The sequence below is a fragment of the Zalophus californianus genome, chromosome 12 (genome assembly GCF_009762305.2).
Source record: "Zalophus californianus isolate mZalCal1 chromosome 12, mZalCal1.pri.v2, whole genome shotgun sequence".
Taxonomy (NCBI): Eukaryota; Metazoa; Chordata; class Mammalia; order Carnivora; family Otariidae; genus Zalophus; species Zalophus californianus.
The window spans coordinates 79353284-79371129 of record NC_045606.1 but is presented as its reverse complement, the minus strand read 5'-3'; the positions used below and the strand labels follow the sequence as shown (position 1 = coordinate 79371129).

Genomic DNA, 17846 nt, shown 5'->3' with positions numbered 1-17846 from the left:
CTCCCAATCTCCACCCAGAGGAGTTGAGAACTCGGGGCCCCACTCCTCAGTGCGTCCCCAGAGAAAAGCAGTCACTCCCTTCTCCCTGGTCTCCGGCCGCACTCCATGCTCACCCGGCCTGTGACCGAGCATTTCTATCTCTGGCACCCGACCCCGTGTGGAGTCTCCAAACCCAGCAGATCCCTGCGGTGCGCTCCCGCGCCGCTCCTCCCCGGGGAGGAAGGGGAGTCTCCCCAGCTCTGCCACTTGTTGGGTCCCTGCTGGAGGAGCAGTGGCCCGACTGGGCCGCGGATCACGGTTTATGGCCACCCCGAGCTGAGAGCCCGCACCTCGGCTCCGTCTCTGCAGCCGGCTTCCCTGCTCCGATACCTGGGAGCTCTGCCGCACTCAGGAACCCCCGGTTTTTCTGTGACCCCAAGGGTCCTGAGACCACACTGTCCCTCGAGGGTTCCACCCCCCGCTTAGCCACTGGAGCGACGTCCCTCAGCGGAGCCGACTTCTAAAAGGTCCGATTTTGTGTCTGTGGCTCTATCACTTGCCAGAAGCGGGGGACGGAGGCCCCCTCCCCCGCCGTCGATCCTCCTGAATATCACCTCGGATTCACTTCTCCACACGTCCTACCTTCCAGTAAGTGGTCGCTTCTCTGTTCGGAGAGTTGTTGCTACTCTCTTCTTCGATCTCCTGTTGAGTTCGTAGGTGTTCAGAATGGTTTGGTCCCTATTCAGCTGAATTCCTGAGACCAGACGAAATCCAGGTCTCCTACTCCTCCGCGGGTTTAGGGATTCTTAAATTAACACCCACTAGACCAATAAACAGAATGGATCTTTTTTATTAAATGTGCAACTTCAACTCATTCAAGATGGCTTTAATATGAAAACAAAGAAATTATACAGTGTATTGCAAATAAGCTTTGGTCTCAAGTGGAAATGACTTCATAGCTGGCTTTTGGCTTATTAGCTGAGACCTTGAGCAAGTAACTTTTCTGAGCCTCAGTTTCAATGTCTGTAAAAAAAAACTAAGAGAACAGTTATATGAGTATCTGATAAACTATGTGAAGTGCACAGCTGACACATAGGTGCACATTAAGTAGTATCCATTAATAGTGATGAACTCTCTCACCGATAAACCCTGACTAATGTACTCAAGTATTATTATTCAAAATAAGCTACTTCCTTTGAAAACAAAATGGAATTAACTGGGGAGGGGAAAATCCTCTCCTCGGTCATTCCAAGGTGAGGCACTGGCAAGCAGGCAAAGATTATACAAAGGGAGTATTTCTGATTTGAATGTTGCTCAAAGTGAAATTTTATTTTTTAAGCAAGATTTTCCAAACAACTTGTTACTGTTGTGGTTTTTCTTTAAGCTTTATGAATTAAAAGAATTTATTCAATCTGTTCCTTATGAGCCCCACTCAGTAAAATCTCAGAAATAATCCTCAACTGAAGCAGTTTTCTGATGAAAACTAGGAGCTCCAAGACATTTCTGGGACAGAAAGCAAGCCTGAAATTTAAAAATGACAATATAAAAGTACATAAAAAGCTACCAGAGGAGGAGTTACAAAAGGAAACTTTCCTGATATCGACGTGACTCCCCATTAATCAGATTATCAGAAAGAGAAGTAAAAGGAGTACACTTAAAAAGAAGGAGCCTTATAAAGACAAGCAGTAGGAACAGTAGGAAAGATTTCCAAGATGATCCCATAACAGTGGCCATGTTCAAAAAAGTTTACACGCTCCTCTTTGATCTTTCTACATTTGTCAGTGAGCACTAATAATCTATTAGTTGCTTCCTGATGGTCCATTTGCTCTCCCAGATGTTTAAGGGACATATAAAACAAATTCTTTAATTTGGAACTTTAGTATATAACAAAAGAAAATTGAGAAGAGTATAGGTAAACTATAGGCATATGCATACAAATATTCTACACAGCTGTGTTTTTGAACTATCAATCAACCTCTCTCTCCCTTCCCCTGCCCTCCACACACACTGGGGATGAGCATCATTTTAGCTATATTCAGTGTCAGCCCAGCTTCTCCGTCACCTTTACCTGTCCTTACTCCAGTTCTCCTCAGATTCCAAACTGGTCCTCGCCATTAGATTGTGTGAACCCAAGATCGTACATCAACATCTCCAAAGCTTATTGTCTGTGTGGTCATGACATTATTGTTTGGCTGTCTTCCTTAACATGACTTCCACTCGCTTCCTCAACACAACTTTATTATTCTAGGAAGCTCTGGACCAGAGAGATAAAAATTTTTTATTCTCAACACTTTTTGAAACTCTCGCCTCAAAACACTGGTCTTGTGTCCACCAATCCTAAACCATTATATCATAATCCTTACCTAATTCTAATCAAGCCCTTGTATTGAAAGACCCATCTTAAACCAGAAACCAAAACCCTCATAAATAGTCCAACATTGTCCTTCCCACTCCAAGATGCTATTAAAACTTCGTTGAGGAAGAAGAAAGCTTCCTTACCATGGTAAGCAACAAACTCAGTTTTGCCTTAGCAACAGGTTATTTTGATGGTATTTTTAGGGAACCAGCATATAGCAGTTGCAAGCCTTCTTGGATGGGTGTCCTCCTTCCTAGTTTGATGATTACAGTAAATAAGAGGGGTGTGTGTGCGTGTGTAATTCAGTCCCTAGTAAGAAAGGTTTTTATATCTACTGCTAATGTGCCTGGGGCCTTTTCCTGTTTCTTCTGTCATCACACTCATGCCGTCCCCCACTGAAGTGCCCTTAAGCTTTCTTCTAAATGCTGTGCTTTCCATTCACTTTCCTTTGTTCTTCTGGTGTGCAGTGAAAGGTCTCAGGCATTCCATACATCTAAAAGTCTACAACTATGACCCTATGGCCACTAGACAATTCACTGGAGATTATCATAATCCTCCAGAGGACTCTTCTCCCAATTAGCAGATTTCTCCCCGGTCACACTACTACGGGGCTCCAACCTGGCCCATCCGGGAAGGTTAGTATGGACTCGACCGGCATTGTTACATCTCTACAGACATGGTTACTCAGACAGCTTCCTAGCCTCTGAGGTCAAAGAAGGCTGTGTTTTCCATGGACGAACAATGTTGCAAAGCATTCTTTTGATGGCTGCTTTCTTTTTTTTTTAAGATTTTATTTATTTATTAGAGAGCGAGCAAGAGAGAAACAGCATGAGAGGGGAGAGAGCCAGAGGGAGAGGGAGAGAAACAGCATGAGAGGGGAGAGAGTCAGAGGGAGAAGCAGGCTCCCCACTGAGCTGGGAGCCCGATGTGGGACTCGATCCCAGGACTCCGGGATCATGACCTGAGCTGAAGGCAGTCACTTAACCAACTGAGCCACCCAGGCGCCCTGATGGCTGCTTCCTAACCTAAGGAGTCTCAACCCGATGTTATTTTATTGCAGATTCCTGTTTCACATTTTTAACCTCCCCTCACCCTTATGCCCACCAACTCCCAACAAGTTCCTGCTTTTACAGGTGCATCTTTGCAACCTAATGTTTGCAGTGGCAAAGACCAACACAGGAAGGCTTTTACGTATTTTATGATCATGGAGATTCTGATGTGAGGATTGTAAATTATAAAATCATCATGGATCATTAAAGCTGTGCTGCAGTTTTCCTTTTGGAAACCCAGCAATAAAGTGCTCAAAACAAAAGAACAATGTGAAGACAAAGCAGAAACAAAGATTGGTATCATTGGTGACCTAACTTTTCAGAATGGTAGAAGATACTCATTTTTTTTAAAACGAGGCAGTAAGTGAAAAGAATGAGTGGCAATTTATATAATGAATAGTTTTCTTGCCCTTTGTCCCATGCCTTTTTTTAAACCTTTCCTTTTATCCTTTCTACTTTTTTTTTTTTTAAGTTAGTGTTTCATGCATTTTGAAGTGGCATAACTACGGAGAGGCCACAACAAAAATATAAAAAGAAACGTAGGATAACAGGTAATAGCTGTATTTTCTGCTATGGATTTATAACTGTTAATTTGTATTTTGCATTACTTCTCCTAAGATAAATGAGAAGCAGATTCAAAAAAGGGCCCAGAACATTGAGATTTTTAGCAATCTAACCCACTCAGCAGAGCAATACATTGACAACAGTGGTGAGACACAAGCTTTTTATTATATATTCCCTAATTTAAAAAATTAGCATGTTTCAAATATGTGTGTACTATACATATATATATATAAATAAATTTTATACATGCCTTATTATACCTATATAATTTATAAGATATGTATGGTACACAAAATAGAAATTTTGTTAAGTGCTGAGGTTAAAAATACACAAATAGAAGATACAATTTTTGTATTTAATCCAAGATTTTCCTGCATTCCCTGAGATGAACTAGACTGAACTATAGAATTAGACCTGTCAAGGTTTTCCTTGCATCTTTAAGAAAGATTAGAATAAATAGAAGACTTGGGCTCTTGAAGTTTAATTTACTATTAGAAAACAATTCAAGTATAATCTAGTAAATTAGCATATGCATGTTTGAATGCCTGTATTTTTGCTATCATGATGAAGTGCTTTCCCTTGCTTGAATAGCAGTGATGGAGAACAAGTGCATTTGTTTTTAGTATCTGATACATTGGGCCCAGGGTTGAGTTTATTAAAGAAACGTATTCGTTGGTATGTACAGTATTTCCCCTCCTTAGCCACAACGGATATGTTCCAAGACCCCCAGCAGATGCCTGAAACCACCAATGGTATTGAGTATATATACTATGTATACTATGATTTTTTCCTGTACATCCTTATCTATGTCAAAGTTTAATTTCTAAATTAGGCACAGTAGGAGATTAACAACAACAGTAATAAAATTGAACAATTATAACATTATACTATAATAAAATTCATATGAATGTGGTTTCTCGCCCTCAAAATACCTTATTGTACTCTACTCATCCTTCTTGTGATGACGTGAGATGATAAAATGCCTACATGATGAGACAGACGGAGTGAGGTGAGTGACATAGCGTTAGGCCACTACCCAACTTCTGATGATATGTCAGAAGGAAGATCATCTGTTTCTGGACTTGGGAAAGGAAATTGTGGATAAGGGGGAACTAGGTGATCATAATTATTAATAATAATCATAGGTAGGCTTTACACGGATATGATAGGTTATTATCCTATGAACTAGATTATATACTTCTTAGAGAGTGCATCTAATAACCCTTCATTTTCCCAGTGTATTTAGCATCTTGTATATAGTAGGTGCTCATGAAAATGTTTACAGTGTTTAAAAAAATAATAACAGTCTCAATATGGAGTCACTTGCCCCAAGACAGCAAACCAAGACTTAGTTACAGAAATGTGATTTTTTTTAAAGATTTTATTTATTTATTTGACAGAGACAGAGACAGCGAGAGCAGGAACACAAGCAGGGGGAGTAGGAGAGGGAGAAGCCAGCTTCCCCCCGAGGGGGGACCCCGATGTGGGACTCGATCCCAGGACCCTGGGATCATGACCTGAGCGGAAGGCAGACACTTAACGACTGAGCCACCCAGGTGCCCCAGAAATGTGATTTTTAATCACCATCTGGAATTTCCAGATCAGCACTAGTGTGGTAATCTGCATGATAGACCCCCATGCAAAGGAAGGTGACCTTGCCTAATACAGTTCTTTCTTTTCTTTTACTCATAACTTTCCATGTCCCGCCTATAAAAGTGTTCCATTTTGTACAGCTTCTTGGAGCTCACTTCTCTTTATTAAATGGGGTGCCGCCCAATTCATGAACCATTTATTAAAGCCGATTAGATATTCAAACTTACTCAGTTGAACTTAGTTTTTTAACATTATTATTTCTCTTCATTGTACTTGCTCAGGCACTTGGGCAACTAAGCATCTCCTGTTTTGCAGCTGGTTTGAGGAGCCTGTAACTGAGGCTTCTGTCCCTGGCATGACAGTTTCCACCCACTGACTTTTGACATTTGTCAAGGGAAGTGTGCAAATAAACCACACGCTAACAAAGCTAAAAAAAAAAAAAAGTCATTACGTTGACCTTATACAAGTGATATTTAACAATTTTTCTTCTCACCATACTTTTATTTCTCTCTTACCTAAATCACAGACAATTTAGCAACTATAGACTGTAACATAAGGCGTTAAAATAAGGATAGAGAGTGGGGAGAAGACCGTTTTAAGAAATGGAGGAATGGCCTCAGAATTCTCCAGAAGGGGAAAAAAAAATCCCCAGAAAGCCTTCCATCCAAGAAACATCCCATCTCTTTACAGATTAGAACTGTTACCTGGTTTCTGCTTAGATATGATGGGGGCAGGGGGGTTATGAATCAGTATAATTTACCTCTAAGGTTCTTTTCAATCCTTTTCAATTCTAAGCCTGAATTTTGGATTCAGAATCCAATTCAAAATTGGATTAAAAAGCGCAGCCCCCAACACACCAAAGTTCTAGATTCCCACACCCTCTCTACCTAAATAAAAAAATAAAAATCTCACCCTCTGTTCCACTCCACTCTCCGTCTCTGGGATGACCCAGTTCTGCAAAGAGAAAAAGCAGCACTGGGGTGCGCCAGCGTGAGCAAAGGTACTGTTCTTGATATGAGACTCCTCTGCAGCCAGAGCAGTGTCCAACCCAACTGGCCTCAAATCGTTTCATAATTCTGGGGGGCTTTGACTCTCTGTCTTTGGCCCTCAGTAGACTAACCTAGGAAAGCACTGGTCAGAGAGAGCGATTGAAAAAGTGAACCAGGCCCCGAGGCAACATTTCAGATGCTGGGGGCGTGCAGGCCTGGAGTCTCCTGTTCATTCTTTGTGACTGGGACACAGCTGGCTTTGAATTAGAACATGTACAGCACCACAGTTTGGTCTCGGGCCCGGCCTCTGGTTTGTGGCACTAGGCCATTCACCTCGGCCAGCCAGGCCCTGGCTCTGGATCCGCGATACAGGGATTGCCCGTCGCCTCTCCATCACACCTGTTAGATGTTTCTCCACTCCAGCCTCCGCCCCAGCAAACGCCTCCCGCACCGGGCGGGACCCGAGGGCAGAGCAGGGGAAGGAGGCGGAGAAGCAGGGCCCGGCCTTCTCCGGCGGACCCCGGCGGGACTCGGCTCAGAGGGTGGGGCGGGGAGGGCGCCCTGTGAAGGCGGGAGAGCCCAAGAAAGGCGGAGAGGGGCATGGGGAGGGCCGGGGGAAGGGGCGTCACTGCTCGCTTTGCGCTTTTAGAGCCCGCAGCACAGGCGGCGGGGCTGAGCAGCGGAGGAGATGGGGTTTGCAGCAGCCTCCGCACTTCTGGCAGCCCCAGCACCACCGCCCCTCGCCGGGCCGCGGCGCCCGTTAGGCCGCGCAGAGTGAGCGCGGGCGCCGGCCGGCGGCACCTCACTCAGGACTGGAGGGCAGGGCGCGGTGGGGCCGCGGCGGGGAGACTCCGCGAGCCGGGCGGCCCGCGCGTCTCCCGGGCACACCAGCTCCGGCTGCCACCCGGCCGCGGCCGGGACGGAGCTCCTCCGCCCCGCAGCTCCACGCACCCGGCGGCGGCGGCGGCGCGGGCTCGGGTGCCCGGGCAGCCTCTGAGCCCATGGCTGGCAGCGATGCGGATGGCGAGGGTCGCGCGCGAAGGAGCAGCGCCACACGGCGTCCCGGGGGCCCCGGCGGGCGGGGAGGCGAGGCTGCGGCCAGCCGCCCGGAGCAGCTGTCTACTGCTGAAGCGCCGGCAGACGGGCCGGATGCGCTGCCCGCCTGGATGCGCCTCTACTTCTACGGGATGCACGGGATCACCCTGGACGTGCTCGTGTCCTCAGCTCGGCGCTTTGCTAGCAGCCCGGACCTCCGGATGCTGGGTTTCTCCTCGCCCTACCGCTGCCTGCTGCACTCGCTCACCCACTTCGCCCTGGAGAAGGTCTACCTGCAGCAGCGGCGCTGCCCCAGCGCCTTCGTCTTCAATTTTCTCCTCTACCCCTCGGCCCACATGGCGCTGCAGACCCTGGCAGGCCAGGCACTGCTGCTCGGCCTGCGCAACGTCCCGGGGGGCGCGGCGGTGCCGGGGACACTGGACCTAGCGCTGCAGTATGTGCTGGCGCTCTACCACTGCCATGTGTTCCTGAAGCGCTTCCTGCGCTTGCGGTACCGGCGGCAGCCAGAGCCTCAGCAGCCGCAGCACGGGCCTGGCGCGCCCCCCGCCCCTCTGGGCGCCGGGGCCCCTGGGGTTGCAGGTGGCCGACGGCTACTACCCCGAGGCGGCCGGGGTGTCGGTGGAGCCCCCAGTCAGGGGCTTCCGGGCCTGCTCCGCTTTCTTTTCTTCGGAATGCACGGCTTTTTGGATGAGATCTTCTTCACTTTCTTCTTTAATTTCCTGGGGCAGAGAGATGGGGCAGCCAGCGGCCACACGTCGCTCTGGTCCTTCTTTATGTACGGCAGCTGCAGCTTCGTGGTGGAAAAGCTCTACTTCCACCTGCACTGGAATCGTGGCTGGAGCACTTGGAAGCGGCTGCCGATCTACGTGATCTTCATCTACGTATGGGAGTTGTCCTGGGGTCTGGGGCTCCGCCTGTGCGGCGCTTGTTCCTGGGACTATTCTCACTATCCGCTCAATTTCATGGGCCTCATCACCCTGATGTATTTACCTGGCTGGATATTCCTTAGTGTGTACCAGGACCTACTTTCCAACGCTTTGTGGCGGGTGCAGTACGTACCAACTAACTAAAAAAAAAAAAAAAAAAAGTCGATTCCCACGAACCAATTCGATTTATTTTTACATGTTTAAAACGGGAGTGGGTTTTTTAGCCTTTTAATTTTTATACGTTTTACTAAACACTTCCAATATGTTCTATTCGACATTTTAGTTTTTCTGACACTTTGGAACCTATGCATAATACAATATTTTGCAATATTACTCAAAACCTAACTCAAAGTACTTGTCAATATTTAAAACCCCTTTCGAGCCCAGACAGCAAAACCATTGTACCTTCATTTATTTGGGCATGGGTGGGTGATAACCACTAATCTTTTTTTAAGCAAGGAAGTTATTCAAATCAGAAATTAGTGATCTTCACAAGATTTGGTGAAATTTTCTAATTTAATGATTTGTTTACCTTCTTTTTTTAATAACAATTTCACTTTAATTCCCTGCCATATATACCAATCACTGCTGAAACTCAGTGTCTCGTACCCCTACCACCGTTAATAACTCTTAAAGTGCCTCCCTCTAGCACACAAGTGGAAAGAAACTGACAAATGTGAAAATACATCCTGTGGATCGATTTTTAAATAAATCTTTTCTAGCAACTCAGACAGGTAACACTGTGTTAAGATATTTGATCTCCATCCTGGAAATGATTGTTTTTCCAATGTGGATTAGCCTTAAACGCCAAGCGTGTTAACATTGATCAGATCCTGTGTTATCTATGGCTGTATATTTTTGTTGTAAAATGTTTACCTTATATGCCCAAAGGCCAAGCAAAATTATACCACCCTCAATAGTGTTCTAACCCTAAGGACTCTTTCTACATAGAGCTTCAAGAATAGAAACAGTTCCTTGGAATAAAATGAACCTGAATGTTCACTGTACTCGAATTAGGCCTAATTGTTTACCATGAATACAGATAGTGTTTTCAGTATATTTCTGCCAGAGCTCACTTATAAACATCTTTCTTTTTCCTTCTGGACCCACAGAGTTCTTGGGCCAAACCTGATGTGCTAATGTGCATTATAAATCAATGATGGCATTTTGGTGACTCATTATTAATGTCTGGAAGCTCTAAAGTTAAATGAAATGATAAAAACCATTTTAAGAAATCTTGTCTAATCAATTAATAATGTCCTTTAAGGTTGTTTGTTGTTTTATTATATTTAAGAAAAGACAAGTAGAATTGAGTATAGCTTAGCCAAGGATGACTAATACTTTCTCAGTTTTCATTACGAAGATAATTAGGAAAACTTACAGTGTGTACAAATGAATAGTTTCCGCTTCAAATTATTAGCTCATCTATGCTATGAAAGGGAACTTCTTTCTGTTTCAAAAAATGTTTGCTATGGCAGTAAAAACGAATACGTATCTAGACAATTGTCAGGAATAATTTTGAGAAAGCTATTTTAATCTACTATCTGAGGTTGTGAGCTAAATTTTAAGTAATGCAATATAATCAACCCCACCAGTGAAATGGATCATGTCAAACTGATTATTTTAGCTAGTCAACGCTGAGTAGCAAGTATTAAAAGTAAACCAAATGTTTTCAGAAAGTGTCACTTTATGACACTTGGTCATATATAGGTAAAGGATTTCAGAAATCCTTTCTGAAAACCCTGGCAAGGAAAAAGGATAAGTATAGACACTAAAATTAGTCAGATGCTGAATAAAATATTTGTCATACAAATGTGACACATGCACAAGAATCTGAGTTAAGTGTGGCACCACTCCACACCACACATTGCTGTGAATGCTGAACCAAATCCTTGACTTCTAGAATACTTCCTAAATGTACACATTTGCACTTAATGTTCTTCGCGTGCTGCTCCTCAGCCCTGTTTACCTGCTTACCAGCATTCTTAGGGTCAGAAATCCATCAGAAAATGGGGAAGCCTCTTACTTTTTGTTTGTTTGTTTTGCTTTAATGTTAATCCTATTTTAAAGAAAAGGTCAAGATTTCCGTTCATTCCGTTAATTCAAGAAATAGTTATTGTGCGCCCACTCTTTGCAAGGCATTTGCCTGAATTCTGCAAATACAGCAATGACCCAATACAGACAAAATCTCTGTCCTTAAGCTCAGGTATTAATGTTTTGATTTATAGGAGGTTCTACTAACTTGCAAGGCTACTGTTTTAGTATTAACAGCCCCTCTGCTAGTTCTACAGACTTCTTCTCAATATATGTTTATTCAATTTCTTAAGTGACATTTTGCTGTAACAAACTAAAGAAAAAACAGGGCAAGAACCATCAGATCAATCAATTTTGTTAGCTCATTAGCAGTTCAGATATAGAAGTGATGAATCAATATAATAATAGTTAATATTTAACACTAGATATATATACACATACACATACATACAGATACACATGCACATATTTACTTAAACCTCTAGCAACCTTCCTTTCACAGATGAAGACAATGAAACTAAGGCCTGAAGAGGTTAAGTGACAGCTCAAGTCATACAGCTATTGAATATTATGATGTAGGAAAAGATGTTAGGGTTCAAAGCCTTCGGCCAAGAAAGAATTCTTGAGATGTCTTTGGTGCAAAAAGTGGTGTTATTAAAGCCTGGGGACAGGACCCGTGGGCAGAAAGAGCTGCACTGGGGTCCCGAGGAGCAGCCCGTTATATATAGTTTCAAGGTGGGAGGGGGTTAGGGATAGCCTAAGTCTCTAAGGAATTTTGGAAGCAAGGTTTCTAGGACCTTGAGGAGGCTAGCTATTGTTGGGGAAAGGTCATTTATTATTGTCTAAGAAAATCTTACTCATGAGACCCTTCACGTGTGTATCGGTGGGCCATATGCTTGGATGATTACCAACATGTATCTTGGGGGGTTTAGAGATAAAGGAGATTTCTAAAGGTATTTTTATGTGTTAAGACAGACTTTCAGGATCTTGGTGTGTGGAGCTAAGGTTACCATTTTCCCTTAGCAAAGTATTCATTCAAGGCAGCTGAGTCCCTAGAGGAATGTCACTTTGCCTGTTTCAAGGACTTGTCATTGGGCTATAGGTAGTAAGGAAATTTAATAATTTTTCTTCTGCCTTTGTTTCCCACATCATTTAGACTTGAATCCTAGTACACTCTACTCCAGGGTCTGTTCTTTTTTTTTTTTCTTTCTTTCTTTTCTTAACAGCAGCACTGTCATGCCTCCGTTCATTGACCACAATGATTTTGGATGTTCTGTGGATTTCACCTTAACAATTTGTATTGCTCTTCCCTTTCATTATCACAGATGCAAGGGTAGATGTATAAAAGCCAGGCACTAGTAACAAAAATATTCTATTCCGTGGAAAATAAGAAGGGAGCTAATACCAGGATACATAACTGAAAATCAGCCTAGTTCTAATCCTTAGATGATAGTCTTTATCTTTGAGCAGTGCTCTGAAATGGAGTTCTTCATTTGAAGTTAGACAATCTTGGTATAAAAATAATACACCGAAAGGTGTGACACCTTATATCACAAGCTAGGAAAAATACATACAATTATTGCTACATATTTAACATAGCAGTTGGAATGAGCATCATTGTGAAAGCTAAACAGTCCAAAAATTAAAATTAAATTGTTTGCAGCAACATTTATTCTGAGTTCGGTTAGACACCTTAGAGTCTAAGAAAATCTGTAACAGAAAACATGGAAAAAAAGTAACAAGGATGAGTTTTGCTCCATGTTTAACTTCTACAACACTGAAATTTTCTTCTAAAAGTGCTTTAAATTTTAAATCCATTCTATCTGGGCACTGAATCTACAGAGAAATATGACCTTTTAAGTTTTTCATGTCAACAATGAACATGAAAGTTTTTAGGTTCTGCAAAGACTCCAATAAGGTTGATAATCCATTTCAGTATTTCAGAAATTTCAATGACTCAGTGTACTTAACTTTGAATATTTTATCAATATTTGACATTTCACACTTCAACTCAGCAAAATACAGCTTAGAAAAGTATGACCTGTCCTTTGTTGTTTAAGGAACGTTTCTAATTGGTTAACCCTATCCTTTTGAAAAAATAATTTTTCTATACTGTTTTAAAATAGACTCCGTTGGACGTAATAGACTTGGTTCTGTTTAAGAGGGATAGTGAAGAATTTTGGTAGACTGTTTTGGTTCTTTTTCCACTTCCAAAATACATTTAAAAATCAATATGCTTGGAAAGGAAGTTATACTTATGCTACAGACTTGGAGTGATAAATAAATCATTGTATTCTAATATCTGAAAGCATTTTAATAAAATCAATTTTTGCTTGTATTAAAAGGCATTAAAAACACGTTACATTTTAAATTAATTTTAAATATACTATCTCCAGTATATTTTCCAACATTGCTTAATGGAACTGAGCTCCTTTACTAAGGGAAAATAAAAGAAACACTCTTCCCCTCCCTCCATCAAACACATGCCTCAGTTTATGTTGAAGGGGAAGGTGGCAGTAAAAGATGGTTCTGTTGTGTTGCCAGTTTTTTTTTTCTTTCTATTCTTAGACTTAGTACCAGAGGAACCAACAAAAACAGCAATTGTTTGTGTGGACTTCTATTCACTAGAATTGGCCTCATTCTGATGTTTAACATTGAGGCATGAAGCCGTCACATAAGCAGTGACATCCAGACACTAGCAACCAATTGTAAATTAACCTGGGATGAATACAGAGAATTTTCCCTAGAGACTTTTTCTCTTAATATAAAGAGAATCTAAATTTAGAGACTTTTTCCCTTAATTTTTAAATTCTCTTTGCAGAAATGGTCAATTCTTAGACAGCCCTTAGAGAGAAAGAGAGGGTAGGAGTGAGGGACTGGTCTTTGACATACAGAAAGACTTGATTTTCATCTTTTAATGATTCCATTAGAATCCAAATGTCACATGGAGCAACTTTTCCCATTTGGAAAAAATAAATCTTTACCATGATTAAGGAGAGTCAAGGGTTGAAAGAAACCATGAAGGTTAACATCCAGCCTTCCGTCCAAGGCAGGAATTTCTGAGAACATCTCTAACAGATGGTTTCTCAACTCAGCTTGGACTATTCAAGGCAGTATTACTATGTTTCTCATGCAAAGACTGAATGAGGGGAAAGCTGTGAACAGCTGAACTGATAAACCCTCCTGTCTATCAGTGAAGGAAGAAGGCTTTTCAGAGCTTTCAGGAGCTAATATATATCATTCATCCTGCTTGTGTATTGCAATGAAAATTTTATGACACTCTTTTCTCGTGACTAAAAAAAAAATCAGTGTTTCATTCTTTTATCATGACATATATGGTCTTGCATCTTTTTTTTTTTTAAGATTTACTTATTTATTTGTCAAGAGAGAGAGCGTGCGAGAACGCAAGCAGGGGGAGCGGCAGGCAGAGGGAGAGGGAGAAGCAGGTTTCCCGCTGAGCAGGGAGCCTGATGCGGGGCTCCATGTCAGGACCCTGGGATCATGACCTGAGTCGAAGGCAGACGCTTAAGTGACTGAGCCACCCAGGTGCCCCTGGTCTTGTATCTTTTCAAATGATGCTTTATTCACTGAGTCTAAGCAGCAGGGCTTTGAGAATTTTGAGAGTAATTGACATTACTTCAGAAAAAGAGGAAAAAAGAAACATTGCCTGTAGGTAGAGGAGTAGAGGGTTAAATAGTAGGGACCCTGCTTGGATTGCAGGAGTCTCAATGTGGCTGGACCCTGGAAGAGCCTTTGGTTGCTGCTCTGGTCCACCAACAGAATGTCATCTTGGGGACTTTCCTTGTAGCTTCCTCTGGCAGACCTAAACAGCTGCATTAAGAAAGGAATTGAGGGCGCCTGGGTGGCTCAGTCCTTTAAGCGACTGCCTTCAGCTCAGGTCATGATCCCCGGTCCTGGGATAGGGCCCCACATCGGGCTCCTGGCTCAGCAGGAAGTCTGCTTTTCCCTCTCCCTCTTCTCCTTCCCCCTGCTCTTGTGTGCTGTCTCTCTCTCTCTCTTTGTATCAAATAAATAAAGTCTTAAAAAAAAAAAGAATTGAGAGGCCACAGGTGTCACAGAAGCAAGTAGCTAGCCAGGAAGGATGAAAGATGCCATGGATTAACTCTCCCAATCAAAAAAAAAAGAGAATTATATATTAAAAAGAGAACTAGCCCCACTTTTGATGAGATTCTAACAGACATTTATATTACATCTGAGATATTTTATTAACGTATTATTAATATCCAGGATGAAAATAAAACTAGTCTCACAGGATCTCAGATTCAGAACTTTAAATATTTGAAAAGTAGTTGTTGTTGGAGAAAAATAGTATTGAGAGGAATATGCAGAAAGTTTACATCATATCATTTTGATGACCCAATTACTTTTAGGAACGAAAGTGAAATTAAATATGCTCTTGTACATTTCCGAAGGAGAACTATTTTAGCCTTAACCTTTTATTAGAAACAATGAATGGACAGGAAGATAAAAAATAAAAGAGTTCCCCGGAGTACATCAGAGCAAGTACTTAGATCCCAAGTACTTAAAAGCAAGCATTTAACAAAATTTATCATTGTACTTACTTGTAATGATGAAGTTTTCAACAAACTAAACAGAAACAAAAGAATAATAAAGGCAGAAATAGAAAATATGGTGGAAGGGATAGTATTCAGTAGCTTTAGAGAGCCCATGGATTATTTTTCTATGGCTAACATAATTCAGATTATGAATGTTATTCTAAGCCTTTATATCGTAAGATTTGAATTGCAAAGAAAATGTTAAGTGCATGAAATACTGTACACTCTAGGTTTGGCAGCGGTACCAAAATGTACACTTTATTATGTTAATATTGATTCAACAAAATTTTTGAATTATTTTTGTGTGTGTGTAATTATGTTATTGGACATGCTATAAAAGTTTTAATAATGTGCCTCTGAAGTGTCTACCAAATATACAGATAAACAGTCCACAGCTTACTAAAATCTAAAATCATGGTATTTCAGGGGTGCCAGTAGAGCATGAGACTCTTGATCTTGGGGTTGTAAATTGGAGCCCCATGTTGGGTGTAGAGATTACTTAAAAAAATTAAAATCTTAAAACAATAAAAATAAAATCATGGAACTTTAGAACTTGAGGAGAGAACTAAAGTTCATCTAATTCAACTCCCAGACAACAGAATAATTCCTTCTGGATCATCTTTTACAGGTGTTCTTCCACTGTCTTCTTGATCACATCCAATAAGAGCGATTATGGTACTTACTCAGCTCTCCCTCACCAACCCATTTCTTTGTTCTATTGTTTTAGTTGCTAGAAAGTTCTTAACAATAAGACACATCTGTAATTTTCACACATTTTCCCAACTTTTCACCCATAGAAAGAGGACCAAAGATTTGAAGAAAGTTTCCAAGTGTGTCTTTTTTTTTTTAAAGATTTTATTTATTTATTCATGAGAGACAGAGGAGGAGAGAGAGAGAGAGAGAGAGAGAGAGAAGCAGGCTCCCAAGGAGCAGGGAGCCCGATGTGGGACTCGATCCCAGAACCCTGGGATCATGACCTGAGCCGAAGGCAGACGCCCAACCATCTGAGCCACCCAGGCGCCCTCCAAGTGTGTCTTAATTGTTTTACTCCAGGCAAAATATCCAAGATCTTTCTGCAAGAGATAATAAAGTATACAACTGGAAAATTATTACCTACTTTGACCAGGGCACTTTATTTCTGCAAATGGGAACAACATTAAGCACTGTTAGGTTTTTTAGCAGCTCATTGATTCTTCTTTTTGTTTTTAAATTTTTATTTATTTACTTGAGAGAGAGAGCTTGGGGGGTAGGGGGAGGGGCAAAGGGAGGGTTAGAGAGAGTCTTAAGCAGACTCTGCGCTGAGCGCTGAGCCAGACTTGAGGCTCTATCTCATGACCGTGAGATAACGACCTGAGCTGAAACCAAGAGTCCGATGTTCAACCGACTATGCCACCCAGGCACCCCCACTTTATTGTTTCAATTGAATTTTCATTTCTCTCTTTCCTGTAAACTGCCATTAAGCCAGTGATCCCTTTGTGCACCAGCACATTCGTATAAAAATAATTGGCATGGATCTGTACTATTCCCACACTCCATGAGTTGGCGTGAAGGTGAGTGAGAGAGAAATGAAGGCAAATAGAGTGAAGAACAGAAAATCTGCCATTGAATTCACTCTTTATTTCCTTCATTCCTCTGATTTTCCTGCTTCTGTTTTGAGAGCAGGCATATGTCATTCTTTATGTTTTCTCCACACTTAGCAAAGAACCTAGTACAGAGCAGGTATTCACTTTTTGTTGGTAGTGGTGATGAACTTATCTGAGCTCTCATGTCAGACAATTCAATAGTGGAAGCAGGAATTAGGAATGTGCCAAGTGACCACATGAGATTTCAACAGGACATTAATTTTTGGGACATACACGAGACTCACCATGTGCTCAGAAAAAAAAGGTGGGAGTTGATTCATCTCTCCTCTTCTTCCCTCTTCTATTCAGCAACTTCTTTTGTCATGTGCAGAACTCAGGTGGTTCTCTGTAAGAGACTTTAACTACATTATAGACTTAAAATTTGTAGGCTATTCAGAGAACCCAAGTACCCTTTGAAATATGAATTTTAAAAAATTGATATGCACATGAACTAGTTGGCAATATTTGTATTACTACATGACACTTCCCTGAAGACTGACTTGCTTAGTTTGCAGCTTATTGATGCCTCTTGCTTTTCATTGTTTTTTGCTGATGACCTTCTGGATTTTGGTAACTTTTGAATAAAAAATAAAAATAAAACTCAAAATTAGTTATATTTAGAAAATTGCTACTAGTGGCAGGTAGTAAACATTTATGTTTTGTTATCTATGTATCTGATCACTTCTTGCTATATTTCAACTCCAAATATTATTGGCAGATTGTATTAGTTAGGGTTCTTCACAGAAACAGAACCAATAGGAGATCTGTATCTATAGGTAGACAAATGTAGTGATAGATAGATATAGAAATAGATAGCGATATACAGAAAGAGAGAGGTTTATTATAAGGAATTGGCTCACACAAGTATGGACGCTGACAAGTCCTGAGACCTGCAGGGTGAGTCTACGAGCTAGACCCAGGAGAGCCAATGGTGCAGGTTCTAGTCTGAGCCCAAAGGCCTGAGAGCCATGAGAACCAGTAGTGTAGTTTCAATTCAAGACTGGCAGTCTCAAGACCCAGGAAGAATTGATGCTTCAATTGGAGCCTGAAGACAGGAAAATACAAATGTCCCAGCTAGAAGGCAGGGAGGCAGGAAGAATT

General features: G+C 41.8%; 1 protein-coding gene across 1 annotated transcript; it reads left to right on the top strand.

Moving 5' to 3' along the window:
- Positions 1-7130: 7130 nt before the first annotated feature.
- TMEM229A (transmembrane protein 229A) lies at positions 7131-9519 on the top strand. The gene is given in 2 exon segments (XM_027573039.1): positions 7131-7458; positions 7461-9519. Coding segments are annotated over 2 exon segments (1524 nt in total). The 3' UTR covers positions 8657-9519.
- The last annotated feature ends 8327 nt before the right edge of the window (positions 9520-17846 follow it).